Source organism: Caloenas nicobarica, chromosome 18, assembly GCF_036013445.1.
Source record: "Caloenas nicobarica isolate bCalNic1 chromosome 18, bCalNic1.hap1, whole genome shotgun sequence".
Classification (NCBI taxonomy): domain Eukaryota; kingdom Metazoa; phylum Chordata; class Aves; order Columbiformes; family Columbidae; genus Caloenas; species Caloenas nicobarica.
Genome location: NC_088262.1, coordinates 878,685 through 905,067, shown reverse-complemented (window position 1 = coordinate 905,067; position 26,383 = coordinate 878,685). Strand labels below are relative to the sequence as shown.

The 26,383-nt window shown below is 51.0% G+C and overlaps 2 protein-coding genes across 4 annotated transcripts in view; one reads left to right on the top strand and one right to left on the bottom strand.

The window, feature by feature from the left end:
• RPTOR (regulatory associated protein of MTOR complex 1) overlaps positions 1–11,226 on the bottom strand; it is a 103,999-nt gene extending 92,773 nt beyond the window's left edge. For all 3 annotated transcript variants that reach the window (XM_065647693.1, XM_065647694.1, XM_065647695.1), the window contains exons 1-2: positions 10,556–11,226; positions 391–493 (exon numbers count right to left, since the gene is read on the bottom strand). In XM_065647693.1, coding sequence (XP_065503765.1) covers positions 391–493; positions 10,556–10,717 — 265 coding nt within the window. In that variant the 5' untranslated portion in view covers positions 10,718–11,226. The remainder of the gene's footprint in view (positions 1–390; positions 494–10,555) is intronic.
• Positions 11,227–23,120: 11,894 nt separating this feature from the next.
• NPTX1 (neuronal pentraxin 1) lies at positions 23,121–25,205 on the top strand. Its single transcript, XM_065647954.1, has 5 exons — positions 23,121–23,584; positions 23,724–23,931; positions 24,330–24,574; positions 24,666–24,845; positions 24,984–25,205. Exons 1-5 carry the CDS (start codon positions 23,135–23,137, stop codon positions 25,203–25,205), a joined length of 1,305 nt encoding a protein of 434 aa, XP_065504026.1. The 5' UTR covers positions 23,121–23,134.
• Positions 25,206–26,383: the final 1,178 nt, after the last annotated feature.

Below are 26,383 nucleotides of genomic sequence, written 5' to 3'. Positions count from 1 at the left end.
ACCAGAACAGCCTCAGAGCAGTGAAGTCCACGCGTTTTACAGAAACGTCCTTCTCTATGGCACGTTAAACCTTTGCAGATCACAGCACTCTAAAGGTGTTACTCCTTGGAGATTTCCTTAGATATTTATAAACCTACAACAATTAAAAGCAAGCTAAACAGCTGATTAACAGCTTGTTTTTCTGTATGTCACCTCATTTTAGAACAAAGCAGGAGCTGACCTACGGCAGCAGCTACTGCTGGACACCGAATGAGCTCACGTAGCCAGGAGGATGGATGCCCATCTCCTTTGGCTCGCCCTGCTTTAAGCCCAGGAACACACAGCTTGGAGCCAACTGTACACGCTGGAACTCAGCAGTTACAAACCCAGCCCGGGAAGGTCAAGACTCACCGATCCAGCACTCCAGGCGGGCACAGGGAGTTGTCTTCACCACATCAGGAGGGTCCACACCGACATTGAGGCACAAAACTAAGGCAACACTAACAGTCTTCATCTGCAAAGAGTGACAAGAAGATGCTGACTTAGTGCAGAAATAAAAGTAATTCTCGCTTGTAGTGGAATTTTAGCACTACTATAACTTTTGAAGCATTTCAAAGCAGCTTTGTTATCTGCTCTTTAACATGGACTATTTTAAGCAAGGCATGACTGATCAAATTTTTGTCTCTTCTTTTTTTTTTTTTTTTAAATAGAACAGTCCTTAGACTTTGCGTTACTATTTTTATTATTATTTCCAGAGCCCATTCTTCTTTCATAGGTCATGAAAATGGATATCACTGGACTTCTGCTACTCAAATTAGTCATTGTCAAACTGAAATACATTATTAAAACACAAGAATATGCTATTCAGGGTCCCTGATCAATATTAGAATATAGTCTGTCCTCTGGAATATTGAAACTAAAAGCATTACAAGGAAAAAATACCCAAGCAACCAACCGAAGCATAACAAAATGTTTAGCCCATTTTTTTTCCTTCACATGTCAGTTATCTTGGGTATTCTTACTTTAGGACAAACCGCCTCTCAGGTCCCTGTCCCAGTCCCGGCAGCAGCGGCTGCCCCAGCATCACCCTGGACACGGGGAATCCCAACCCGCGACCAAAACCTGCATTAAACCAGTCGCTAAGCACTGCGCTCGGTTAAAAGTATTGCTTGAAAATTATTATTTCACATCTGTATGCTCTTTCTGAACCCCCTCATCCCAATATCTCAACCAGAGAAGGAAACACAAGTAGTGACGTGGCTCATGGCGGTTCCACCAATGCTCAAAATCCCCAGCGAGCGTGTGGGCAGGATGGGCACCAGCAGAGCCCAGCAAAGCCGGGCAGAACGGGCGCCAGCAGAGCCGAGCAGAGCCCAGCAGAGCCGGGCAGAACGGGCACCGGCAGAGCCCAGCAGAGCCGGGCAGAGCCCAGCAGAGCCCAGCAGAGCCCAGCAGCCCCGGAGCACCGCCCGCTGCAAACAGGCACCCAAACCCTGTGGGAAACAAGAAAATACAGCAGAAAAGAACTCATCGCAAGGCAAAAGATACAAATCACTCTCGCAAGAGAAAGAATCCTGCCAAACAATCTTTTCTGTCTCATTTATTTCTTGTTTCCCATTTGTGGTCTAATACTGACTTATTTTTCAATATTTTACTAGTAATGTCTGATCTGTGACTTATGCTGAACAGGCTGATATTTATTTTCTGTTCCCAGGTTCTGTGTTTTTAACAAGCATTTCTCCTTGCAAACAGCCAGCGAGCTGGCGGTGCAAAGTGCCAGTCTGAGCCCAAAGCCAAAGGGGCTGTTCCCACCCCCAAGGCCGCGCAGCGTTACACTATTTGTTCTGCTGATAAAGAGCACATCTTCAGCAGGAATTACAGCTTTCCTACACTCCCCTCTGACTCCTACTCAACAGCCATCTATGATGTTGAGTCATTACAGATCAAAAGAAAACCTGGGCCCAAGAAACCCAATAATGCTTTTCACATTTCTGAACTGGTTGGGAACACACTACCAGAAACTTCACAGCATATTTAAAGCTTCTTAATATCAGAAGTACTAGGACATTCTCATCTGTCATTAAGACAGTGGAAATTTTCTTTTTTATATTTCAAGAATATATCCACCAGAATATATTTCAATGGTCTTCTGTTGGAATTAAAAAATGAAGCCTATTTGGCAAGGTTCTAGGAAAACCAATATCCAAAATGCTTTTTAAGCAAAGGCTCGAGTTCAAAACAATAGAAGCTCTTGCTGTGGGCTCTTCTCTACATAGTGTAATGTACATGTAAAAAAAATTTAAAAATTAAAAAAAAAATTAATAACACTGGGTCAGAACCTGCAATACTTAAATTGCAAAATCCACTCGCTCAAAAAGCTTTTCCTGAGAAGTCCTGGTATTGAAGTCAAACCCCAAATCCATCAGAAACAGGAGTAAGTGACCAGAGACCACTGCGTCTATTCAGAAGAAAAGATGCTTATTAAAGCGTTTGACAATAAAACTGACATATTATACTAAAGATCAGAGAACTTGTAAAATATTTTTACTTCACCTCTTATTTTGAGACAAAACAGATTTGCAGATGAGAGTAACATCCCCCATAGGTATCTCACCCCAAAACGAGTGCAATTTCTGCAGTTATTTTCAGCCAGGAAAAGAAAAATTACATTCTCTTCAGCAGGCTGGTTTTGACTGCAGGTGTGAGGTTTTCTCACCGCAGGAGCCCAAGCCGTCCTGCTGTATCCCGCCCGGCAGCAGTTCCAGCGCGGCTGTTCCCAGGCGCCCATCCCAGCCGCGCTCCCGGTTTGTCCTGGGGTGGCAGGAACAGCGTTCCCAGCCAGGCGCGGCCAGCCAGCTGCTCTGCCTTCCAGCTCAGCCGATACCAACAACTCAGCCAATCCGTTCGGGAGAAATTTTGCGTTTCGTGCTAAGACCTTCACCTAACATTCCAGAATGGACATTTTAAAACCCATAAATATTTTATTTCTACACTGGGATTTTCAAGCTGAAAAATTTCTGTTTAAAAATTACACAGATGAACACTCCGCCCTTATAGACCTGCCTGGGTTTACGCCAATAAGTAAAAATTGCTTCTGAGTTATACAAACACAAGATTAAGTCAGCATTAAACATAAAATATATGCTGCTACGTTATTTTACAGAGCTGAAGGTGAACGTATCAGCATTAAATAGAAACACTAGACCAGATTTCCAGACTGAGAAATCCTCATACCCATCTCTCTTGGGATTCTTCATTGGCCAGCAAGCCCAGTTCTACCTGCTTGTTCAGTAAACACCTTCTCTTCCTAAAGACCTTTTTTTGGACATTTTTCTCCATATACACTTACAGAGATTTAGTACAAGCCTCTCAGCCAAAAGGCCCACCCAGCTTGGTGTCCCACAGACACCTCCAACCCGGCGAGTGTTTCGGAGCAGTGCCATTGAACGCTTCAAGCAGGTCCCTAAACCCTGAGCAGTAACAGCAGCATTTAGCAAGAAGAAACACTGTTCTCCCTTTGGAGTTTCAGTTGCAGATCCCTCTGCAACACCCAGGAAATCAGGTTTTCTCTTCCCCAAGCCCCATGGAAGGTTCACACCCCGCCCCACAGCCCCTCACAGGGGCAGCTCCCAGCAAGCCAGTTCCTCTGCGGTGATGGGAGGAGATGGGAATAAACCTGAACTCCCCGGTGGCCTCCCGTCTCAGGCTCCCACCTAAGAGGTGACAAGCGGCAATTTGGCTGGGAGCTCTAAGAGCACAGGCATCGTTCCCACAACGCGCACACTGAGGAACGCTGGTTTGCAAATCCGCTGCTGAAAACGTCGAACGGGCAGACAAACCCTGACCTTCCTGATCCACTCGATCACACAACTGCACACAAAACAAGGAAAGGTTTCTGGAGGGAGCGATTCAGGACGTATCCCACATGTACACGACTCGTCTGTACCCGGTGACCAGGAACACGGGCCCTGCTGCACACGTGGAGTCTGATGCGCTGCCCTTTGAGCCGTCACTTCCACCACCGAGCTCGAATTTGGTACCTTTCTACACGCACTTTGCACCACACTGTGTGAGATGGATGAGAATCAAGTGCTGCTCTGCTTTTTCATCTATCTTTCCTTTAGTGGGTCAAATACCTGAAGAAGAGTGATGCACCAGTCCTCTTCAGCTCACCTGGAACATCTGCAAGCTAAAACATCTCAAAAGGAAGAGCTTTCCGTTTCAAGGAAGCTTTTTAATAGGACATTTAAGACAAATAAATTGTTATTAAAAAAAATAATCTCAGCATGCTTCTCCACAGCGACAAAAATAGTAGAATGCAAAGAAATGCTTCAAGTTACCATGAATAATTCAAGGTCTCTGCAGGTAGCCTTCAGCCATCTGTAGCCCCAAAGGTCGGGTCCTGCTGAGCCTGTTGTGACAGCACACACTCCATTCTTGATCAAATCCTCCTCAGTGTCCGTTTGCTTTTTCTAACCCCTGTATTTTCCACTAATACTATGAATTTTCTTCAGAGGTTTCTGATGTCCAACATGTTCATTTAGCCGGTGAATGCAGCTCCTACACAAAGGCCAAGGGCAGCCAGTAACGTAAACACAGCTCCTGTAACAGACTTTAACTGCCGGCTTCGGTACGTCCTGTATCAGCCCCGCTTATGCTTGTGGACCCACCACTGCTGTCACTCGGTATCCAATATACACAGCCACGTTTCTGTGCACGTGTTCTTGGGCTGAACGACACCCGCACTGACGGGCCCCACGGCTCCGGGGAGCGCACAGAACCCCCTCCAGACAGACACCACACAGCCCAGGAGGCTGATCCACTGTCACGGCAAAGCATCAAAACATTGCTTTTAAACCACTGCTTAGATGCATACAACCAAAATGGTCTCTCCTTGTCCCTGCCAATCATTTCTTGAAAATAATGAAAAATAATAGAAAGCGAATATTTTACTTGTATGGTCTTTGCTTTCTTTATACAACATGAAAAAAAGAATCAATAAGAGACATTTTCTAGCTGTTATTCCTTGTCTGATCTATGACGGCGGCTTTCCTTGTCCCTCAGCACAGCTCTGCATCTGCTTTGCATTCTGTGCAGGCTCCTTTTCATCGCTCCACCACATTCCCACTCTTGTCTAGCACCGTCTTTAACAAGGTGCTCATCTTCGCATGCATTGACTTACTGCATCTTCAGGTCTTCCTTACAAACTATTATTTCAAATCACTCCTAGACGACACTTTTAGATCTTTAACAAGTCAATGATATATGCTACACAACGTATATTTGATCAGGAATCACACTGTCCCATTTAAGTGGAATCCCTGGGCCACAGCCAACTTCAGTAAATTAAAATAACTTCTTAAAATAGGAAGTTTCCTGAGCTTACACAAACAAGTAGGAGGTAATGATAAGGACAAGATCAAGTCTATAATTTCAGTTGAAGTACCAGGAACACAAAGATGAAGATGTTTGGCTGTGTTTGAGAGCCACACGGTACAGAATACTGTCCCCCTGCGTAGATCACCCTGTCACAACACAGCAAGAAAAAAAGTAAATAGAAACACAGAAGTAAGACTCCTGGTGAGGGTGTCACTGGTAGAACCCCTGGGACAAAGAGATAAAAGAGAACTCTTGAGGCCGTGAGCCCATCTGCCACGCACTGCATGCCACATCATAGCTCTGTATTAAGGCATGCATTAACACAGATCTGCTTTTGTCGAGTGTTTCATCAGCTAATTTATTGAGAGAGGCATCTGCAGTACATTCTTTACAGAAGAACAGAAGAGCAGGACAAACATCTTGGGTTTATCAAATGTACTTCGAAATGCAGTTAAAGCTCAGTCGATAGCCTCCCTGTGCTCTCCAGGCCGTGCCGGGAGAACAGTCAGCGCTGGACACGTCCGGGGTGGATCGAGAACAGTCAGCGCTGGACACGTCCGGGGTGGATCAAGAACAGTCAGCGCTGGACACGTCCGGGGTGGACCGAGAACAGTCAGCGCTGGACACGTCCGGGGTGGATCGAGAACAGTCAGCGCTGGACACGTCCGGGGTGGACCGAGAACAGTCAGCGCTGGACACGTCCGGGGTGGATCAAGAACAGTCAGCGCTGGACACGTCCAGGGTGGACCGAGAACAGCAGCCACGTAAACACCATCCCTGAGAGGAAAACGCAACCAGCCCCCTCGCCTCCTGGAAAACCTGCATAACCCACCCAGACAAACAAAGGGAACACCAAGCAAGGCTGCTGCCCTTGAACTTCTCTATCTGCACAAAGGCAGAGGCAAGAAATTTAAGAACCAGAGCAACATGAACAAAGCATTTCTAGAACAGCCCCGTAACCTCCGCTGTCCCAGCTGCAGACCCGGCAGCTGGCGCAGAGTGGATGGTCCCAGCTGGCGACTCACCCCGCAGCGGGTCCCACAGCCTGGATTCACACCTGCCCCGCTCCGGGAACCAGAGGAAAAGCCTCATATAGTGACACATATTTTAACTGCAGTACGCAATTTGCAGTAGCAGTCTAGTGCTTACAGATATCTTTCAAGGTGCTTATTTTTTTCGTTGTCTGCTATTCACAGGCCTTTCATATTTCCACCAACATGCTGGGGGGGGCAGGAGGGTAATCAGCTACAACAACATATATGTTGATTTTAAGTAGCAATAATTGCCTAACTCCTCTCCAGATAACATAACACAGTGTAGCACAGCAACACCAGTCTCCAAGACAAAAAACTGAAGCACGTTACATATAAACAAGTATTCTCTCATTGCAATTTTCTGAATGGAGAAGCGCAGATATAGTTATTTTCTGTCATTCCAATTGCTAATGGCGAAGTCTCTCCCCACTCTAAAATTATCTTTGCACGTGATAAAGTTGTCAGCTCCTTTCCCACACATTACACTGCATTTCTATCACTTATTACTCATATTGCAAATGTAATTACAATGAAGCACTCTCAGGAAGTTATTTAAAGCAACTAGACTCCTGGACATTTCTGTATATTAAGCCATTAAAATTTTAGATTTACAAAACCAATTTTCTTTCTCACCTAACTGGTAGAAGTAGAAATTCACAAATCTGCAAACACACAGTTATGCATTTACTCCCTATGTTCAATCACCACAAAATAATTACTTATTATCTTGCAAAAGGTCCTCACAACAATATTACGAAAAATCAGATCCTGGATATGCTCAGTCTAAGAAATTACCTAAAGTAAAGGAGCTATCCTAATGCCCCACCTAGGCTAATTAAGTATACAACAGAAGATAAAGCCTGATGCCCCCGACAGCACAACACTAAATGCCCACAGGACTGTCCTGCCACCGGCGTGGTCTGATCAATGCCAACACAACCACCGCCTTCACGAGACGTGCGGATTGCACTGCCAGGAACTACCAAACAACAGCCATATGACAGCCGAAAGTGAGAACATTCATAGGATGAGAGACTGACCACACTGAAGATTTCAGTGTTTCCTACGGGTGTGTAAAGGTGAGATGTTTTTCTTTCCAAATTCGTGACTAGTTGTACTCTTCAGAGCTGTCAGTCAGAGTCTCCTCTGCTGAGACCCAAAATCTGTGTCAACAGTGGTGGATACAGCACAAGTTCCCAACTCTACACAGTCGATACACAACTATTTTTATCCAAAGTGACTTTTGCTCTGGGTAAGAGCAGATCCAAATCTCTACTGTGGATGACAGTGCCCATCACTTCCAGCAGGGTTCGGGGCGGGGAGAAGCTGGGTTTGGGTTTGTTGGTTTTAAAGCCCCTCGTAAAGCAGCAGGCACCCCATGCCAGACCTCCCTGGGCAGACACCATCATTCCAGCCACCCTGGAGCTCACATGGATTTCAGAGAGACATTGATACCATTACCAGTCCTCGGGGCTACAGCATCGCAGCAAAGAGCTGCTCTTCCCACGAGTTCATCTCCACACCAGGAGAAGAACACAAACCACCTCAGAGCCCCGACTGCTTGCTGGGTTGTGAGGGTCCCACAGACAAGCAGAGCTGACAGTCCAGGATCAAACAGAAACCAACCATTTAAGATGGAGCAGAAACCTTCCTTGGGCTGACACAGCCACTGCCAAGGAAACGGTGCACACACGGGCACCGCTGCCCTGCGCTCAGTCCTGTGCACACCAACCCCTGCCCACACGGGCAGGGAAACTCCCTGCCTGAATGACGCGCATCTGTGTGCGGCCCTGCTTTAATCTGCATTTCCATAGAAACCTAATTGTGTATTCCTCTTCTCATAAAAACAGGATTTAATTCTCACTCAACAAGTTAGGAGGCAGCAGGAAAAAACGTTAAGCCATTACAACCAGCTTTGTTGCTCTCTGCTTATTTTAGAAATCAATATAAGTACAGCACATCTTAATTTAAATATTCTGAATTTAGTAGCAACTTGTCAGTAAAACCTGGTGTATTTGAAATCATTTTATTTAAATCAAGTTTCATGATTCGATTGCTACTCAGGCTGTGAGATTTAATTCAATACAAAAAGCATAATTCCAGCCCTCCTGTGTTAAAAATATTCTTTAAATAAATAATAGATCAAAGTAGTGTCACTTTGATGGCATCTGTAGTCCACGGAAGCAGGAGGAGGAGGATTAAATGTTTTCAGAGCAGTCCTTCTGGATGAAAAGGGGGGTGGGGGCAAGAGAACACTCAGTTATTTTCTCTAGATTTACCACTCATTACTTTTCTTATTTGATTCTTCCTTTTTATTAGAGTCCTGCCTTCTAAAGAACCTTCAAGTTCATATAAACTCTGGGTTTTTTAAAGCAATGAAACAAGATGAAAAAAGGAGTCAGTCCATTCCCAGGTCTTAGTGAATCATTTCCCACAACTACAGCAAAGCTCAGATCACTCCCTGGGACTACTCAAGATGATGAACAAGGGCAAAATCTGCCACTGCCTTTGCCTTTTCATGATTCACGGGACAAAAATGTCACAGGACTAAACAGGAAATGTTAGATTTGCTCTTATTTTCTTTGTGTACAAAAATAAGACTCAGTGTGTTGGAGAAGGGTTTGGGGCCCGGTTTCGCTGAGCTCATGCACAGCCAGTCCCACCCTGTTCACCCGCAGCACAGGGGACTCTGAGGAGCAGAAACTGCAGCTCCACAGGGGTGAGGACGGTCGGAACCCCGTCACCACTGCTCTCTTCTTCACCAAAATAATTCTCTTTGGCTGTAACATACGTGTGAGACATTTCACAACAAATACAAAGACCGCTGATCACTGCCACTTCACTCGTGCTTATGCTGCACAAGCTATCGATTATCTTGATCAACTCAATGTCGTACCCAACTTAGAAAAAGCCAACTTTGCAGATCAGAAACTAAGGGAACAGGAAGGCAGCGGGATCACTAAAATAGACAAGCAAGCTCATCACACCTCCACAGTCTACTAGAGAAAAATCCGTTCTTTGCCAAAATCCTTTAAAGAAGACATGACACACCACAAAACTTTGTGTTCTGTGGCTCATCTAAATTACATCAAAAAAGCTCAATTCAGTCCATTAACGATCTGCCAAGTCTAATTCTCAGTACACGATTCTACTCAGTCACATGACTGCAGCCTTCCCCAGAACTTCTGAGAACTAGAACCATCTAGGTGAACACCCCCTAGGAACATTCAGCCACAGGTACAGCATCCTCCTACCTGCTCATAACGCCTCTGGAAAGAAATTACAGGGTAGAGTTTCAACAACAGTTCCCAACTTATTCCACAGCATCGCAAGAGGGACCGTAAACATAACAGAAATTTGGTCACAAAACCACCCTCAGACATATTCATAAACATAAAGTTATGGGCAAAACAACTTGGAGACCTAAGGACTCTCTGGAAACCGAAGCAGATGTCAAGAATAGAACAAGTGGAGCTAGGGATCCACAGCATTTCTTAGGTGATTTGTTTGTTTGCTTGTAAATATTTAAGTTGGGACGCAACACATGATTCAGGATCCTCTAGCAGAGATCTTCCTTTGACACATTGGCTTTGTTTAACACACAACATATACTCAAACACAAGAGAAGTACCTTGCTTTGATATGATAAGTACTTCATCTACTATTTTCTGCCTCAAAAAAAATTCACATAATCTCAGTTTTCCCACACACAAAGAACGCCTTAATTTTATACTCCACATAACAGGCTGGTGGCAAGCTTCAAAACCACAAAGGTTCCATGCCGCTCCACCACCAGATAACTGTAATGACTACATGCACTGTCCTTTGTGCTTGCATCACTAACCTATGATCCAGAGAGCTCTTGAACACTTCATTATTTGTATTGTCTTTCCTGAAAGACACCAAGCACTCAAATTTCACTTAAAGATCTCAAATTAGGGAGCGACTCATGAGCTTGGAATTAGTACTTTTGACCCATCTGCATGTTTGCTTCCCCTAGTACCATAAGACAGATACACAAACTAAAGGCAAGTTAGACCATCGGATCAAATACCCAGCGCTTCATCTGAGACTGTCTGAAGCGCAGCAGTCCCCCGAGCACTTCTGCCTGTTCACCCCCTGTGCCCCCACTCCTCCAAAGCCCATCCTGCCCCGAGCATTACCCGGTCCTTCATCCTCCAGCTCTGAGCCAAAGACTTGGAGCCCTCGATCTTCTCGCAGTGCCTCTTCTTCATGAAGGCCAGAGGCAGATTCCAGTCCGTCAGGTCGGACTCATCCTCCTCCCCAAGCCCCAGAAGAGGCGACTGCAGCATCTCAGACTCCATCGGAGGGGCAGTGCCAAGCAACAAGTGAGCAGCGATCTCCAGCCCCGCAGGCAGCGGGGGCCGAGGGTCCCTCCGGGCGGCGGCCGCGGGCTGGGGGAGGACGGGGCAAGGGCAGCGGCGGCTCCGCTCCCAGGGGTGCGGGTCAAGACGAGCCCGGGGCGAGCGGCCCCTTCCAGCTGGCGCCTCTCCGCCGCCGCCGCCGCCCGCAGGCAGCAGCCCCGGCCGGGCTGCGAGGAAGGCGGCGCCTCCCGGCCCCGCCGCGGGCCGAGCTGCCGCCGGGACCGGGCCCCGGGCCTCACTCGCGCCTCAGCCCCGCGGGCCCTGCACTCGCTGCGGCGGGAGCCGCGCCCGGCCCATGGCGGCTCCCAGCTCCCTCGCACACGGGCGGGCCGAGAGCGGCTCGGCGAGCTGCGGAGCGGGCGGCAGGCGGGAGGAGAAGGGGAAACTCGTCCCGCAGCGCCGGAGAGCCCGACTCCCCTCACCGCCACAGCAAGGAGGCGGCCATCTTCCCCGGCCCACAATGCACCGCGCTACGGGCCGCCGCGTGGGACAAGCCGGGCCGCCGCGGGCCAGCCGCGGTTGCCATGGTTACCGCGCGGCCTGTCCCGGGCCTGGACCTCGGGAGCCTCCCCGGAGCGCCCCCGGGAGCCGCGGGTTTCAAACACGCCGCCCTGCTCCGGGCGGGCGGGGAGCACCGGGGTGAAGGTTCCCCGCTTGCCTGGCCCTTCCCCTGCCATGTGCGGCCCCAAGATGTCGGCAGAGGCAGCCCCGCCAGCGTGTCCCCCATGGGCCGCTTCACTGGGGCCTTGTGTCCTCCAGGGCTTTTCCCTCCTGCAGCGGTGAAGGGACAAGTTCATTGATTACCTTCAGGGCGGCAAGAAATGAATACACAAAAAAAATCACCATGACTTCGGTTTGCATCACATAGAGCAGCACAAGGCCGGCGGCACATCCCGCGCCTTCCGGACCTCCTGCCCTGCAGCCACAGTGCTGATGCTCTTCATCTAAAACAGAGACAAACACGCGCGGCGTCCATCTCCTGGCTCAGCACCGCGCTGGCGGGTCCGGCCCCCACCGGGCCAGCCCCACCGGGACAGCCCCACCCGGACAGCCCCACCCGGACAGCCCCACCGGGACAGCCCCACCGGGACAGCCCCACCGGGACAGCCCTGGGACCTTTCTCAGTTGTATGGTCGTTTGTACCTGGGTAAAAGAGCAGGGAAGTGGTGAAACCAGACAACAGACACCAGCAAGATTATGTCTGATTCATGTTCACTCCATGTACAAGGAAATGCAGATGTAGTATTTCAAGAATATATCTTCTTTGCTATGAAATAAACTGAAGGTTAATTAATATCAAATATTGCTCCTAATGAAGTTCCTCAGAGTGTTTGCTCTTAGGAGTAATGAAGTCCAACTGCATTCGTGTTTGTATTTCAAAGTAGAAATCAAAGAATACATGTATAATTTGCTTTATAGAACCATATTCATTTTCATTAATATCTTCAGTGTGCTTGCATTCGTGGAATATTTTAAATGCAAAGACCTTTCTGTACAATAAATTGGAAAATAATGTTTCTTGGAGGCTCTGGGGTGGCCAACGTTTGCTTTTGCTACTTTGATTTACTGACTGCACTGATTCATTGCTTTACGGGTGCTTTATGCTGATGGCTGATCATAACTACATGATTGTTATTGAAATGAATTGCCACGGCATAGAAAGCACTTACGGTTGTGTTTCTGCTAACCTTTAATGAATTCCTCGTACCAACGGCAGCTACGCAAAATGGGAGCAACAATCCCAACGCACCTGGAAAAATTACACTGGAGCACCTGGGGCAGCTAATCCAGCACAGTGGCTGCACAGATGGACCTGGCACTGGGCAGCACTGGGCAGCACTGGGCGCTAATCCCAGCTCCCAACGGCTTTAGGGAGTGCGTGCCGGAGCCCGTGCCTGCCCTGCCGGAACGTGCTGCTCCACCACCCCGGGAACTGCCAACAAAAATACCGTTGAAGGACACAGCTGCCAGAGGGCACAGCCACACAGCATCTATCTGCTAAATACATGTTATTTTTTAATGCATGATGAAAAGGGCGTAACATTTAGTTTTAGCAAATCCGTGATTGGGAGTTTGTGAACTGACCAGAGCCAGTAAATATCAAATGAAAAAAAAAAAATCTGCATTTTATCAGGTCTCTGAATAAGCCTCGCAAATATCCTTTTCTAAAGGACGCACGCTGCAGGTCAGCGGGGATCAGTCTGCATTTGAATTCCTAATATTGCAAGTTTTGATGGAAATCAAAATGAATGTATTTGTTCAAAAATAGCATTGCCAAGCACTTGACCCTGATGGCATCTGCTCTCTGATAATGAAAATCTTCAGGCTGGTGGTCATGGACTCTCTGATTATTTGCAGCTATATGGTTTAATCAGAACAACTCACCTTATTTCCATCTCCATAGGGCAAGAACCAAAAGGAAACATAAATAATGTCCCATTTATATCTCCATAAAAATTAGTTGATAGAAGCGATGCCATTACCTGAACTTCTTGCATTTCACTCCATAGTCCTCTGTAGATCCCCCAGCGCAACCCTCCTGCTCACGCAGGGTCACCAGAGCAGATCACACAGGTCGGTCCAGGCGGGTTTGAATGTCTCAGAGAAGGAGACTCCGCACCCACTCTGGGCAGCCTGGTCCAGGCTCTGGCACCTCCCAGCAAAGGTAAATCCTCAAATGCAGAGGATTATCTTCCAGAAACACGCTTGGACACATTTTTCCACCTGTCACTCTGTTTAATGAAAAATTCTCCTATCTCAGTCTCTGTCAGTGGCCTTTGTTTTGCCTTATTCAGCCAGCTAATTCTAATTCCACTCTTGGGCAGGAAGAAAAGAAGGTATGGGAAGAAGTACGTTATTCATAAATATCAAGAGAGATTTTATCTTTAATTTTCATTAGCGAAATTCACAAGTCACCAAGTGGGTCGCAGTCAGATGCAGAGGTCAGTGCCCTCAGCCGAAGGGCCACCTTTCCCAAGCTCTGAGCCGGCGTTTGTCTCTACGCTCACACATGAAACACAGACCTTCCCCGTACGCAGCCTCTCTGCCAAGCACTATTTGTCCGGCCATCACCAGGGTTGTTCTAAGCATTTCGGGGCAAACAACAAGGTTTGCTTTAACACTTCCGTCATGGGAGCTTTATATCCTAAAGACAGTAGGTAAGATATTTATTAGGAAGAATATTTATTTTTAACTAAGTATGATTTCAGTTCTATTATTTATGCATGTGCAGCACATAGACTTCTGCGCTTGTGTCCTACAGTAAATGTGAATGGAAGACTTGAGGCTGGAAGCGGGAATTGGAGCTCAGGAAGGGACCAGGAGGCAGGTGAGAAGGGGGTGCTGGGTGTTATGTGCCAAATCCAATATACATCAAAAAATGATTCACAAAATTGACTCTCCATCTCATAAAAGAATGCCAGTGACCTCCCTCTGTGAGAAAGAGAAGGCTGGGTCTGTTCCCAGCACTGCCACACTCTTCCGAACTCGCTGCCTTCAGACACGCACGGGTGGGGAAATGTGCGGCCGTGCAGGCACCGCCGAGGAGCCGCGGCTGGAGCACTAAACCTGCCAGGTTGGGTCTAACAGGGCGTCAAAGGCGTTTGAGTGCAAAACACCATCTCATGAGTAGCTGCTGCTGCTGCTCCTGCTTTCCAAGCAGTTTACCCACAGCATAGGGACTGAGGCAGCATCCAGGAGGAACAGAAAAGCTGAGGCTTTCTCCTGCTCGGACCAGAACAAGCTTGAGAAGACTGAGGAGAAAAGATGGATCAAACCTGAAGCAGAGGAAAGCACCACAGGGCCGCTGAGTCTTACTCCAACTCATTTTGCTTCCAGAGAGGGGAACACACATCCATAGGGATGCAGTCCCACATCCATAGGGATGCAGTCCCACCTTCACAGGGATGCAGCCCCACGTCTATAGGGATGCAGCCCCACGTCTATAGGGACGCGGCCCCACATCCAGAGGGACGCAGCCCCACATCCCTGCCCAACACAGGCTGCAAAGCTGTGTTTGAGTCAGGAGTGCTGCGTTAGGAATATGACAGGGATTGTTCTGCTCTTCTCATGTTGAAAAGGCCAGACTAAATACTGGGTCAAAAATCTCTCCTTGCCCTTTTAGTAGCAGAAATGCTGCCACCAGAGGAATTTTTTGTGAGCAGTGAAAACGAGAGAGAAAGAAGAGGTGATGCAGCCATTCAAACCAGAAAATTTGGGAGTTCTGTCCTTTCTCTTTGCTACCACTGAACTATAAAAGGGTTTCTTGACAAATCAGTAGCTGTAAAGCTTAGTTAATGAGTGTATTAGACATCCTTGGATACAAGGTAGTAAAGAAGTTAGAAGTAATTTAGACTGTGAAGAACCAGCTGCATTTCACCCCAAAGGTGGCTTTAGTTCACTGACGAATGTAAAGATTTCTGTGTTCCTACTTGCACAGGGGAGACTTAAATGACCACACTGAAGCCTGACAAAAATTGGTTGCTTAATGGAGATGTTTTTCTCATAAAGCCTGAGTGAAGCTGCACTCAATACGTTTGGGGATACGATAGATTAGATAGTTCGTAGAACCCGTTAATAGAGTTCTCAAACCACTTCGCTATCCATCTCAATGAAGGGCGTTACATAAATGTAAGCTCATTTGTTATCGTTATCTCCCCTTGTCTCTTCCCAATCAGGATAATTTGCTAGGTTATCAGGCTACGTGTGTTTAAAAACACAATAGATGTCACCTCAGCAGATATTCACTGGTTTCCTCATTATTAAGAGGAGAAATGTTTCCTTAAACACTCTGTAGCTGTTATATATCAGTATCAGCTCTGACTCAGCGACAAAACCACCCCAATACACTAGAAATAGAAGCCAGTGAACTCTTCTGGCTCCTTCCGAGCCTGTCAGAAGCATTCAGACAAAATGTCCTGTTTTCTGGCGCATCTTTTTGCAGTTACCTTGCCAAGTTACCTTCCCACGGAGGGCAGGCAGGACTCGACATCCCCTTTAACCGCAGCTGAACTGGCTAAGGAGAAGAAATTCAGCATTTTACTGGAAGGTCTCGTATTGTCTTCTTTTGGGGCTTGGGAATGTGAAAGTTATTTTATGGAGCAGCCTTTGGAAGTGCTGGCGCAATGATGCAGAGAGTGCTGCTGAACCAGAACCACTACGGTTTGGTTTTGTGATGGACAATAAAAGGCAACAACCAAGAGACCTGGATCCAACCAGAGTAAAGACCCCGAATGGAAAAGTACAAAAAATCTCTTCCTACACCTAGGAAATGTAATCACCCATGGAATCAGCATGTTTCTCTAGTTGTCCTTTTACCATTCCCATGAAATACATCAGCCGAAATCTTTTCCCTATGCCTGGGATATTTCAAACTCAAATTCCTGATAGAAAGTGACACAGTGATCAATATCTGTTTTCCAGGTCTTGGTGGGATTCATGGCTGATAAAAAGCTGCTGAAATTCTAGCAGGTTTCTGAGAAATTTTGTGACTAGTCTGATTATAATGAACAGAAGTGAGATGAACAAACACACAAACTTCTCTTTCTGTCATTTGCACTGGGGAGCATCCATACTGCTGGAACATAAAGCCTTTTCTACATGGTAAAATAAGCACCACATAAATATAAAGTGTGAATTTATAGCACACTAATGACTTCCCATTAAAGTGCTGATGGAACAGTTAGGATGTGGCAAGCCTGGGCAGCTTACTGCACTTCCAGAGCCATGCCAAGAGCTTCTGTCCTTGGAAGCAGTGCAGCAGAGCTGGCATTTTCTGGATGCACAGTTTAATTTATTTTGCATTTCCCATGCAGAAAAGCCCGAAGAAGTACCAGCGTAAGGCAATCAGCCCCACAGACCACATGCTGACAACACGATTATTATGCACCAGTAAAGCGGGGCAGTGCTGCTGCTCTCCAGTGTGGATGGCATTGCAGTCCTAGCAGTGCAAGACGCTGTAACAAAGAATAAACGTGCACCGCTCCGGTGCGGAGGAACACAGAGGTTTGCAGGTCCGTGTTTCACCTCTCAGAGAGACGGCGTTTTGGGGCTCCCCTGCGCCCCGCATGCGGGGGCAGAACGGTCGGAGAGCCGCGGGGGGCTCTGCTGCTCCTCACATGCGCAGCTCCAGCCACGAGGCTCCAGCTGCACCTACTGCCTGGAAGCAGCTTCTCCGTCATTCCAGCTACACTTACTGTCTGCAGCTTCCTAAGCTTCAAATCTGGCAATGGAGTCAATAACATGCCCAGCCCTAATGGCATCCTTGCCAGCAAAGAATCTCCAGTGTCTTAAGAGCCCCTTTTCCCTAAGAAATCTACATTTCAGCAAGGGTCAGCCCTCACAGCAGGCATACGCAATGAACTCCTGTTGCATTATAGTACTTGTATCCACCCTGTCTTTAAAACCGTGCTGTGTTTTAACTCTGAGCCATCGCGAACACAAATTGACTTGGGCACAGACAATTAGCTCTCTCACCCACCACGAAGGGCCCGTCCGAACCCCCCAGTGCTGCCCACGCAGAGCCCCCGGCTCCTGCTCCGGCTCTGCCCCCGCGCTGGCACAGGGGCTGCTGACCCTGGCTGCTCCCACTGCAGCTCCCTGCACACCTGTCCTGCCGTCCATCCATCCCCCTGCACACCTGTCCTGCCGTCCATCCATCCCCCTGCACACCCGTCCTGCCATCCATCCATCCATCCTCCTGCAGCTCCATCCCCGAGGTGTGCACAGAGGCATCCCCAGCCTCCCAGACATTAACATCACAGAGCAGAGAGCGTGGGAGAAAGGGAGCAAGAGACTGTGCAAAATAATAAATAATCACGGAAAAAACTAGGGCGCCAGCGGTGTTGCTGGCTTTTGATGTTTCCCTCTCATCCTGCCCTGCCTTTTCTTGCATGGAAAGGGAATGCTGCAAGGTGGGAAGAAACCCCAGAGCAACAGGGACACAGGGCTGTCTCTAGTCAGAAGCGCCAGCAGGATTACAGATAAATATTGAAGCTATCAAAGCAGCTTAAGGGATTTAGGAACCCACTCCCCATTATTATCCTCTCCAGGGGGAGGGGAAGCAATCTTTTGCAAACAGCTACAGCAAACACCAGCACGGTGCTGACTTCTGAAACACCCCATGCTGGCTGCAAATTTCCTCTCCTTTGTTGGAGGGGGGAAAGAAAATACAAATGTGGGATTTATAATCACGAGATTCCCAGTTTGTCGGCCGTGGGTGCTCCAGGAGGGCAGGCTCTGTGCAGAGCTGCGCTCCCCAGGGACCCATCACCCAGCAGCACCCGGAGCAGGCAAATCCTGAGGAAGCTGCGAAGTGACTTGAGGGATGGTCTGGAAGGAAAGGCTGTTGGTTCTTCTGATGTGTGTGTGTGCACAGAAAGGGGTGGAAATTACTGTACAAATCAATTCTGAAACTGAGAGGCGGATGTGGGATGTTTTAAACCTGCCTCCATTCAATTCTGCTGCTGAAGCGTCACAACAAAACTTCATTAACAAAACATGATACCGGGCCCTATTCCCCGTCCCGTTTCCCAGGACAACTTCTCTGACGGGAAGGAGATTTTTAATTTGTACCAGCACCAGACACTGGCGAAGGATGTCTGAGAGCTCTGCAAAAGCATGAGCATCCTCTCCTCAGGGACTCGCTGATTCCCCAGGCACCTGCGCAAGACGCAGACCAGATCCTGTCCCACAGCCCGGATCTCACATTTTCACTGTGCAGAAGTTTCCTCCTCCTCCCTGCAGAAACCAGCCCCGATGGGTGCCCATGGCCGGAGCGGGGCGCAGGGAGGACGGGCTCCGGCCTTTACTGCGCTCGCGTGTGGCTGCTCACCAGAGGCACAGGCTAATGCCCAGCTCTGTACTCAAAGCAAAAGCATCTCGCAGCTGGCAGGAACCCAGCAGGACACCCCGGAGCCAGACCCGCCCTGAGCCCCCTCCCTATCCTGGGGGTCCCCGCGCAGGGAGCGGCACCGCGCACCGAGCCCTCCTGCAGCTCTCCCTGCGATTTCGGCTAATGCAACATCAGCCCAAATGCTTTCTCTGCTACACTTCTAAGGGGATGCTGCAGTTTTACACCACAAATTAAATTTTTAATGAAACTTCATAACTGTTGTACCCAAATGTAATGTAATATTGATAGGAACTGTGCATTCAGCTAGCATGAGATTGCCCTGGAAAGCTTTTTAGGATGTTATGCAATATATAGCTAAATTAATTATTTGTAATGAAAGGACGTGTGTCCCTATAGCATCACTGAGACCTACTAGTACAAAGAACACACTCCTCATTCTCACTGGATGTGAATGTCAGGCAATTTAGAAGGAAACGGACTTCTGAGATGGGAACAATGAAAGAAAGAGAAGGAAAAAAGGGAGACACTGAACATGTATGAGAGAGAAAGGGAGAGGAAGAGAGGGAGAGATCTGCAAAGAAAGACTGCAGCAAAATGCAGCAAATGTCTGAACTCCAGTCCAAAGTGTTCATCTGTTACAGAAGGGAATACTCCACCTTACACACACTGTATTTGTACCATCCACACACCATGCTCAAGCTGTTCTAATGACAGCTGTAGGTTTTAGAAGGTGTAAAAAAAAAAAAAAAAAAGATTTAGCATATGCACTGTTCTGCAAACTTAACCATGGCGCAGCTCAGAGGTGTTGCTGGGTTTGTATGTCTTGTCTGGCTGCACAAGGCGAAGGGTTTGCAGAGGGTCCTGCTCTGGACACGGGCTCCACGCAGGCAGCGCTGCTGCCGTGGGACCAGAGATCAGTCCCTGCTCTAGTCCCTCTGAGAACAAGCCCTTATATTAAAAAATAAAATAAAATAAACCATCAAAACAGCCTCATTGCCACTGCCACGTCCGCCTTTAAGCATGTTGGGGATGGGGCTGTGCAGGCAGGGGCCGGAGTGGCCGAGCCCCGCGAGACGCTGCGGGCACAGCCAGCGGCTCAGCTGCACACCAGATAGACGCACAAACAAAAGGAGCTGGGTTTCTCGCTTGGTGAAGTCTACCCATCACTATTTCCCATTGCAAAGCTGTCTCCATCCCATAATGGATCATATTGTTCCCACTCCGCAGAGGAGACTTAACTGCGGAATCAGCATTACCCCACAGGAGATGTTTTATGTACAGCAGGCTGTACAAACAGGAGAGAAAGCTTCCACTCCCTGCTCCCCAGGGCTCCAGCTCCTGGGATTAAAGAGATTTGTCCACTTTAAAAAATGTCCTTTATGCGTTTCTAACTCCGCTGTTCTCGCGCAAAGGTCAGCTTTGAACAGATGGAACATTTCCACACCTCTGCCCTGGCCCACAGGCAGAGGGCTCGGGGAGCCGGGGCTGCTGGTTCCTGGGGGAGCACCCGGGACTGTCCGAAATGCTGCTCGTCCATCGCGAACACAAATGTGCCTGCTGGCTCCTGTTCAGAACTAAATCATCTCCAAGGGTCCTTGATAGCCGTGCTCAGCTCTTTTCAGCTACAGAGCCATAAATCATCACCAGCTCTCTGATTTACAGGGGGCGCTTTGAAAGAGGCAAGAGAAGAGTTAAAAATAATCGGGACTCCATTATTCCATTATACCCAAACAGCTCCTAAATCTGCAAAAGCAATAACGGATCCTACTGCATGATTCAGTGATTCTGGGAAAGATGAAATCTTGATCATATTTTCCAGTTCTTTCTTTGCATTAGGAGATACAAGGGTTATTTTGCTTATCTATTGTAGTGCAGCTTAGTTGTTTTTTCCTATCTAGGTATTTATACAGTCTCCATCACCATAGTATCGGAGTGTTTATTTTATTGAACCTGTCACTTGGGTCTCATCTCAACATGATGTTCTGTGGATGACAAAAGATTCCTGGTTAAATTGGTTCAGTGACATGAACAGCTTTGTCAACACCATGCAGATGTTAACAGAAGTGGGGACTGATCCAGCCACCTCTCAGACCGTTTTTACTCTGGTGTAATTGTATTGCCTGCAGTAACATTATTTTTGGTTTGCGTCCCTGCCTGTGGCAGAAGAATTAGACCTGCAGTCTTTTCAGCCTTTTCCATAGCAATCCTTTTTCTCAAAAGAAAAAAAAAAAAAAAAAACAAACAAAACCAACACCAAAACCAAACCAGCACAGAGGGAGACTGATCTGCCCAGTAAAACACATTCAGCCTGTCCCCCTCTTCAACTCCTCTCTGCTCCATTCCTGTTGCACTGAAATGCTGCACAGCACTGAGAACAAACAAGAAGAAAAGTAACAAGGGTGATAAAGCCAGAGGTGAAGAACCTTGCGGAAATGCTGAATTTTTCCCCAGAATCTCCTGCAGCAGAGCACCCGAGAGCAGAGCTGAGCTCCTCACGGGTGTCAGGGGTTCCGAGCTGCTGTGCAGGGACGGGGGCGGCAGCAAGAGCCTGGAGCCTCAGGATGGCTGCAAAGAATGAGTCTCTGCAGTCCCCACAAGCACCGGGACAGGTGTGGTGGAAAACAGCAACAAAAGCACCACAGGGGCCCAGGGAAGGTGCTACAGAAGCACTGGCACACCCCCGTGCTTCTTGGCCATGTTAATCCCAGCACTGCCCTGGCTCCCCTGAGCTGGGCAGTAAAGGCCAGACACAGCATGGCAGGGAACTGGGGGTTTGCCAGCCTTGCCATCCTTTTTCTGCTGTGCCCAGTGACAAAGCCAGGCCTCTGGGCTTGGCCATGAAATGCTGTTTTAACTGTCACCGTAGAGCAGTGCTGGGTGAGGAAAGGGGCTGAGATGCCTTTGAGAAGGAAACACTCTTTGCCAAGGTCATGTGTCATAACTCTTGGGGCTGAACACCTGCAAGAGCAACGGCATCAAACTGAGTCACACAGCCACAGGTCTTGCTGGGAGCAGCTCGGTGTGTTCCAGCTCCCGCAGGGAGCTCGTCAGCCCTGCGGCACAGGGGACATCGAAGGGGAGGGACCATGGGGTGGTAGCACTTCATCTTTTGCAGACCCATGGCCTGAAAGCTTTTGTATTTTACTGACCCACTTCACTAATCAAAACTAATTGCTTCATATTCCACAGGATAACTTGGCATTACGTAAATACTCCAGCCATATGGGCTGCTGCAGTGCAGCTTGGATGGAGCAGGCAGTGAGCCGAGCTGAGAGGACCAAATTCACCTGTGGTACTATCAGAAGCACATTTACCCGAGCAGTCTGCAAGATAAACCTCTCAGCAGCTCAGCTCTTCCCTAACATACAACAGCGCAGAGAGAAGGTGAGGACGGAACCGTGGGGTGGGAGAGCCGCAGGGAGCCGGGGCTGCAGCACAGGGACAGTCCTGCTGGGGCTCGGGGGGATAATTCAAGGGAAGGCTCCAAGGAACGAGCGCAGGGAGAAGCCACACTCGCCTCTCCGGGACTGAAGGGGAATCAGCCTTGGCTGAAGTGCTGAAGACGAGAGAAGCCGCAGTTCTGATGGCCGTGAACTATTTCCACCTAGGACAGATTCAAATATTACCTGGAGATTTTCTTTCTTGATTAAAAAGGAAGAAGAAAAGCAGCGGTTGCTCTCCTGTGCTCGCAGCAGAGCTGTGCACCAGCATCGCTTGCTGCACATTATTCCTGAGGACACGCAGGGCTCGCTGCCCCCCGCCATGCTCCAGGACCCCCCCGGGCCGGCAGCCCCGCACCGACCGCCGGCGACCTGCTGGGGCTGGAGGATCGCGCTGCCCCACAGCCCCCCCGTCCTCCCCACGGAGCGCCCCGGAGCGCGGGGTGCCGGCCCGGGGATGCCCGGCAGGGAGCGAGGAGCCGCTTTGCCGAGCTGCCGGGAACAGCCCTGCGCGCTGCGAGCGAACGGCAGCGAGCCCGCCCCCGCGCCGGGGCACGGCCAGCCCGGGGGCCCCTCCGGCTGCTACCGGCAGCCCCCGCCGCTGCGGGGCGGCCCCGAACGGCACACGGGTCCCCACGGGGAGCGCGGGGGGAGGGGGGGGCGTCTTTCCATGCACGGCCCTGCGCGCACACCGGGCACCCGCACACACCACACGCAGCCCCTGCACCTGCCCCCCCCGGCTGTAGCTCCCTCCACACACCCTTCCCCGCTGCACGATCGCTTCTGCACTCCCACGCCCCCGCCCCCCGCACACACCCGGACACACGCACGCACAGATTCACACCCCCTCACACGCGTTCACACTCGCACACCCCCTCACACGCGTTCACACCCGCACACCCCCTCACACGCGTTCACACACGCTCACGCTCCCCCCCCGTCTCGCGGCCGGGATTCCACGCGCCGTGACGTCAGGGCGCGCGGCCCCGCCCGGGCGCTATAAGAGGGGCCGCGTGCCGCAGTGGGCCCGGCGGAGCGGAGCGGCCCCAGCCCGGCAGCGCAGCCATGGCCGGGCCCCCCGGCACCCTCCTCCTCCTCAGCCTCCTGCCGCTGCTCTGCCTGCGCGGCCGCGGGCAGGGCTTCGGGCAGACGCGCTTCATCTGCACCTCGGTGCCGCTGGACGGGGACATGTGCGCTGCCGCCGCGCCGGGAACCGGCTCCGCCGAGGAGCTGAAGAGCACGGTGCTGCAGCTGCGGGAAACGGTGCTGCAGCAAAAGGAAACCATCATGAACCAGAAGGAGACCATCCGGGAGCTGACGGCCAAGCTGGGCCGGTGCGAGAGCCAGAGCGTGCTGGAGGGGCTGCCCGGCGAGCCCAAGGGCGGCGGGGCCGGCAGGAAGGGCGGGTTCTCCAAGAACACCATGGGGGACCTGTCGCGGACACCCGCGGCCGAGACCCTCAGCCAGCTCGGCCAGACGCTGCAGTCCCTGAAGACCAGGCTGGAGAACCTGGAGGTACGCGCTGCGTCCCGCCGGCGGGGCAGGGCGCTCCCCGCCGCCCCGGGAGCCGCCCCGGGATCTGCACCGGGAGCCGCTGCCCGGAGCGGAGCGGGGCGCGCTGGTGACAGCCCGCTCCTGTGCTCGCCCCTCGCAGCAGTTCAGCAGGATGAACTCCTCCAGCCAGACCAACAACCTGAAGGACATCCTGCAGAACAAAATCGACGACCTGGAGAAGCAGGTGCTGTCCCGGGTGAACAGCCTGGAGGAGGGAAAGTTCAACCCCAAGAACGAGTCCGAGGAGCGCGGCAAGATCGAGAGCACCCTCACATCGCTGCACCAGCGCATCAGCGACCTGGAGAAAGGTACCGGCCGCTCCCCAGCCCCGCGGGACACCCGGGCCATCCGCGGTCCCGGCCCCCCCCGCCGCCTGTGCCCACTCGCCGGGGACCGAGCGCTGCCGGGGGGACGCTGAGCCGCTCTGTCCCGGTGGCCGCGGGCGGCTCTGCCGAGCCCGTCCCATTTCCCACCCCTGGAGCGCTCCCTGTTCCCCGGCTTTAGCAGCCGGTGCCCCCGGTAGGAGCCGGGGATGCTCCGGACGCTGCTGTGCGCCGGGATTAGAGAGCCGTGCGGTTCCGGAGGGATTTGCTCCTCGCCGCCGTCTCAAGGCCCATTACATAACGGGGGAGGTGGGGGGACAGAGAACCCCCGAAGCGGGCAGAGAGGGGGTCCAGCTGGACCCCACTGCACCTCCGTCCCGCAGGCCAGAAGGACAACCGGCCCCCGGACAGGTTCCAGCTCACCTTCCCACTGCGCACCAACTACATGTACGCCAAGGTGAAGAAGAGCCTGCCCGAGATGTATGCCTTCAGCATCTGCATGTGGATCAAGTCCAACGCCTCCCCCGGCATGGGCACCCCCTTTTCCTATGCTGTGCCCGGGCAGGCTAATGAGCTGGTGCTCATTGAGTGGGGCAACAACCCCATGGAGATCCTCATCAACGACAAGGTACAGCCCTGGGGAGCAGGGAGGGTGCTGGGTGGGGGGACTGACTGGGGGGGAACCCCCATGCCCACCACCCTGACCCCACCACCTGCAGGTGGCCAAACTACCTTTTGTCATCAATGACGGCAAGTGGCACCACATCTGTGTCACCTGGACCACGCGGGATGGTGTGTGGGAAGCCTACCAGGACGGCACGCAGACCGGCAACGGCGAGAACCTGGCCCCCTACCACCCCATCAAGCCCCAGGGCGTCCTGGTCCTGGGCCAGGAGCAGGTAAGGGCTGGGGGGTGTCCCTGCTCTGCTGGGTGCACCTGCAGGGATGGATGGGGCCGGGTGCTCCCAGGGAGGGATGGAGCAGCCCAGCTGCACGTCCCCTGTGACATTCTGCCATTCTAAGCGGCTCCTCCGCAGGACACGCTGGGCGGCGGGTTCGACGCCACACAGGCCTTCATGGGGGAGCTGGCGCATTTCAACGTGTGGGACAGGAAGCTGAGCCCCGGGGAGGTGTACGGCCTGGCCACCTGCAGCGCCAAGGCGCTCTCGGGAAACGTCATCGCCTGGGCAGAGGCCAACATCGACATCTACGGCGGGGCCACCAAATGGACTTTTGAGGCCTGTCGCCAGCTCAACTAGGGCCACGGACAAGCCAGAGAAACCTCCTCATCGGGTTTTTTCCTTTTTTTTTTTTTTCCCTCTTCCTTTTTTTTTTTTCTTTTTTGCGCAAAACTAACGGTGAACGAAGCCACTCGTCTAGAGGAGCGGGGATGCCCCAGCAGTGGGACCACCCGTCTCCGGAGCCCCGCGACCCTCCGGTTTCTGTCTTGCCAACGTCCTTCAACGCCTGCGTGCCTTGGCCTGGCGCGGCTGCGCCCCATCCTGCCCCCCCCGCTTCGCCACCTCCGCTATCCCTGGGCACCGGCGCCTGCAAAGGCTGCGGGACCCGGACCAGAGCCCCCTTGGGGCTCCTCTCCCTGCAGCCTGAAGCCCCCCAGGAGGGTGGTGTCCCCAGAGCCGGGTTGCAGTGTCCCCCTCCCGGGAGCCGGGGGTGCAGCAGCACCCAGGGCTCTGGGGAGGGGTGACGTCCCCACTTCCTCCACCCGGGGTAAGGGACCCCGCTGCCCATTCCCGGCACCACAGCCATAGCCCGGGCTGCAGTGGGCACCGGGCGGGACTCCCCGACCTGCCGCACTCAGGTACGTCCCCCCAGCCCCGCCGCTGCAGCCCCCCAAGGCCTCCTACGCGCCGTAGCTGGTGAAAAACAATAGCCTTTACCATCCCCTGGAAGTTTAGCTACCACTGAAAAGTCTGAAGCCTTTCTGCTTTTGATAATACACTATGTTGTTTCTCTTACTGTAAAGGGAAGTTTATTACCATTAAAAAAAAAAAAAAAGGTATTTTTATGAAGATTAAAAAAATAGAATTAAGCTGTGCTCCCTGAGGAAAAAAAAGTACTTTGTGATTCTGCAGGAAAAAAAGATAAAGAAGCGTATTTTGAAATAATAGATACATTTTGTATGGGTTCCTTTTCTAAACTCCTGGTTTGTACTACAGATTGCGGAAATCACCTGCCAGCCCCCCCGCTGTCCCCCCAGGGCTGCCCTGGGTGGCAGTGGAGGATGGGGCAGAGAATTCACACAGGGCTCCAGAGCCTCCCGACCAACTCCAAAGACGCAGCAAAGAGACGCGCACAGCGGAGGGGCCGGCGGGGGCCGCGGTGGCCCTGGGCAGGAGCACAGAGCCGGCCCGGCCACCGCCCCGGGACCCCGCGCTGGCCGGAGAGCAGCGACACACACCCCTGGTCGAGACACCTT

What these genes read in the sequence shown, in the direction of transcription:
- NPTX1 (XM_065647954.1), top strand. Translation starts at nt 23,135, where the DNA reads ATGGCCGGGCCCCCCGGCACCCTCCTCCTCCTCAGCCTCCTGCCGCTG. An exon ending in CCAGGCTGGAGAACCTGGAG is followed by an intron (nt 23,585 to 23,723) that starts GTACGCGCTGCG and finishes CGCCCCTCGCAG; the next exon opens with CAGTTCAGCAGGATGAACTC. An exon ending in AGATCCTCATCAACGACAAG is followed by an intron (nt 24,575 to 24,665) that starts GTACAGCCCTGG and finishes CACCACCTGCAG; the next exon opens with GTGGCCAAACTACCTTTTGT.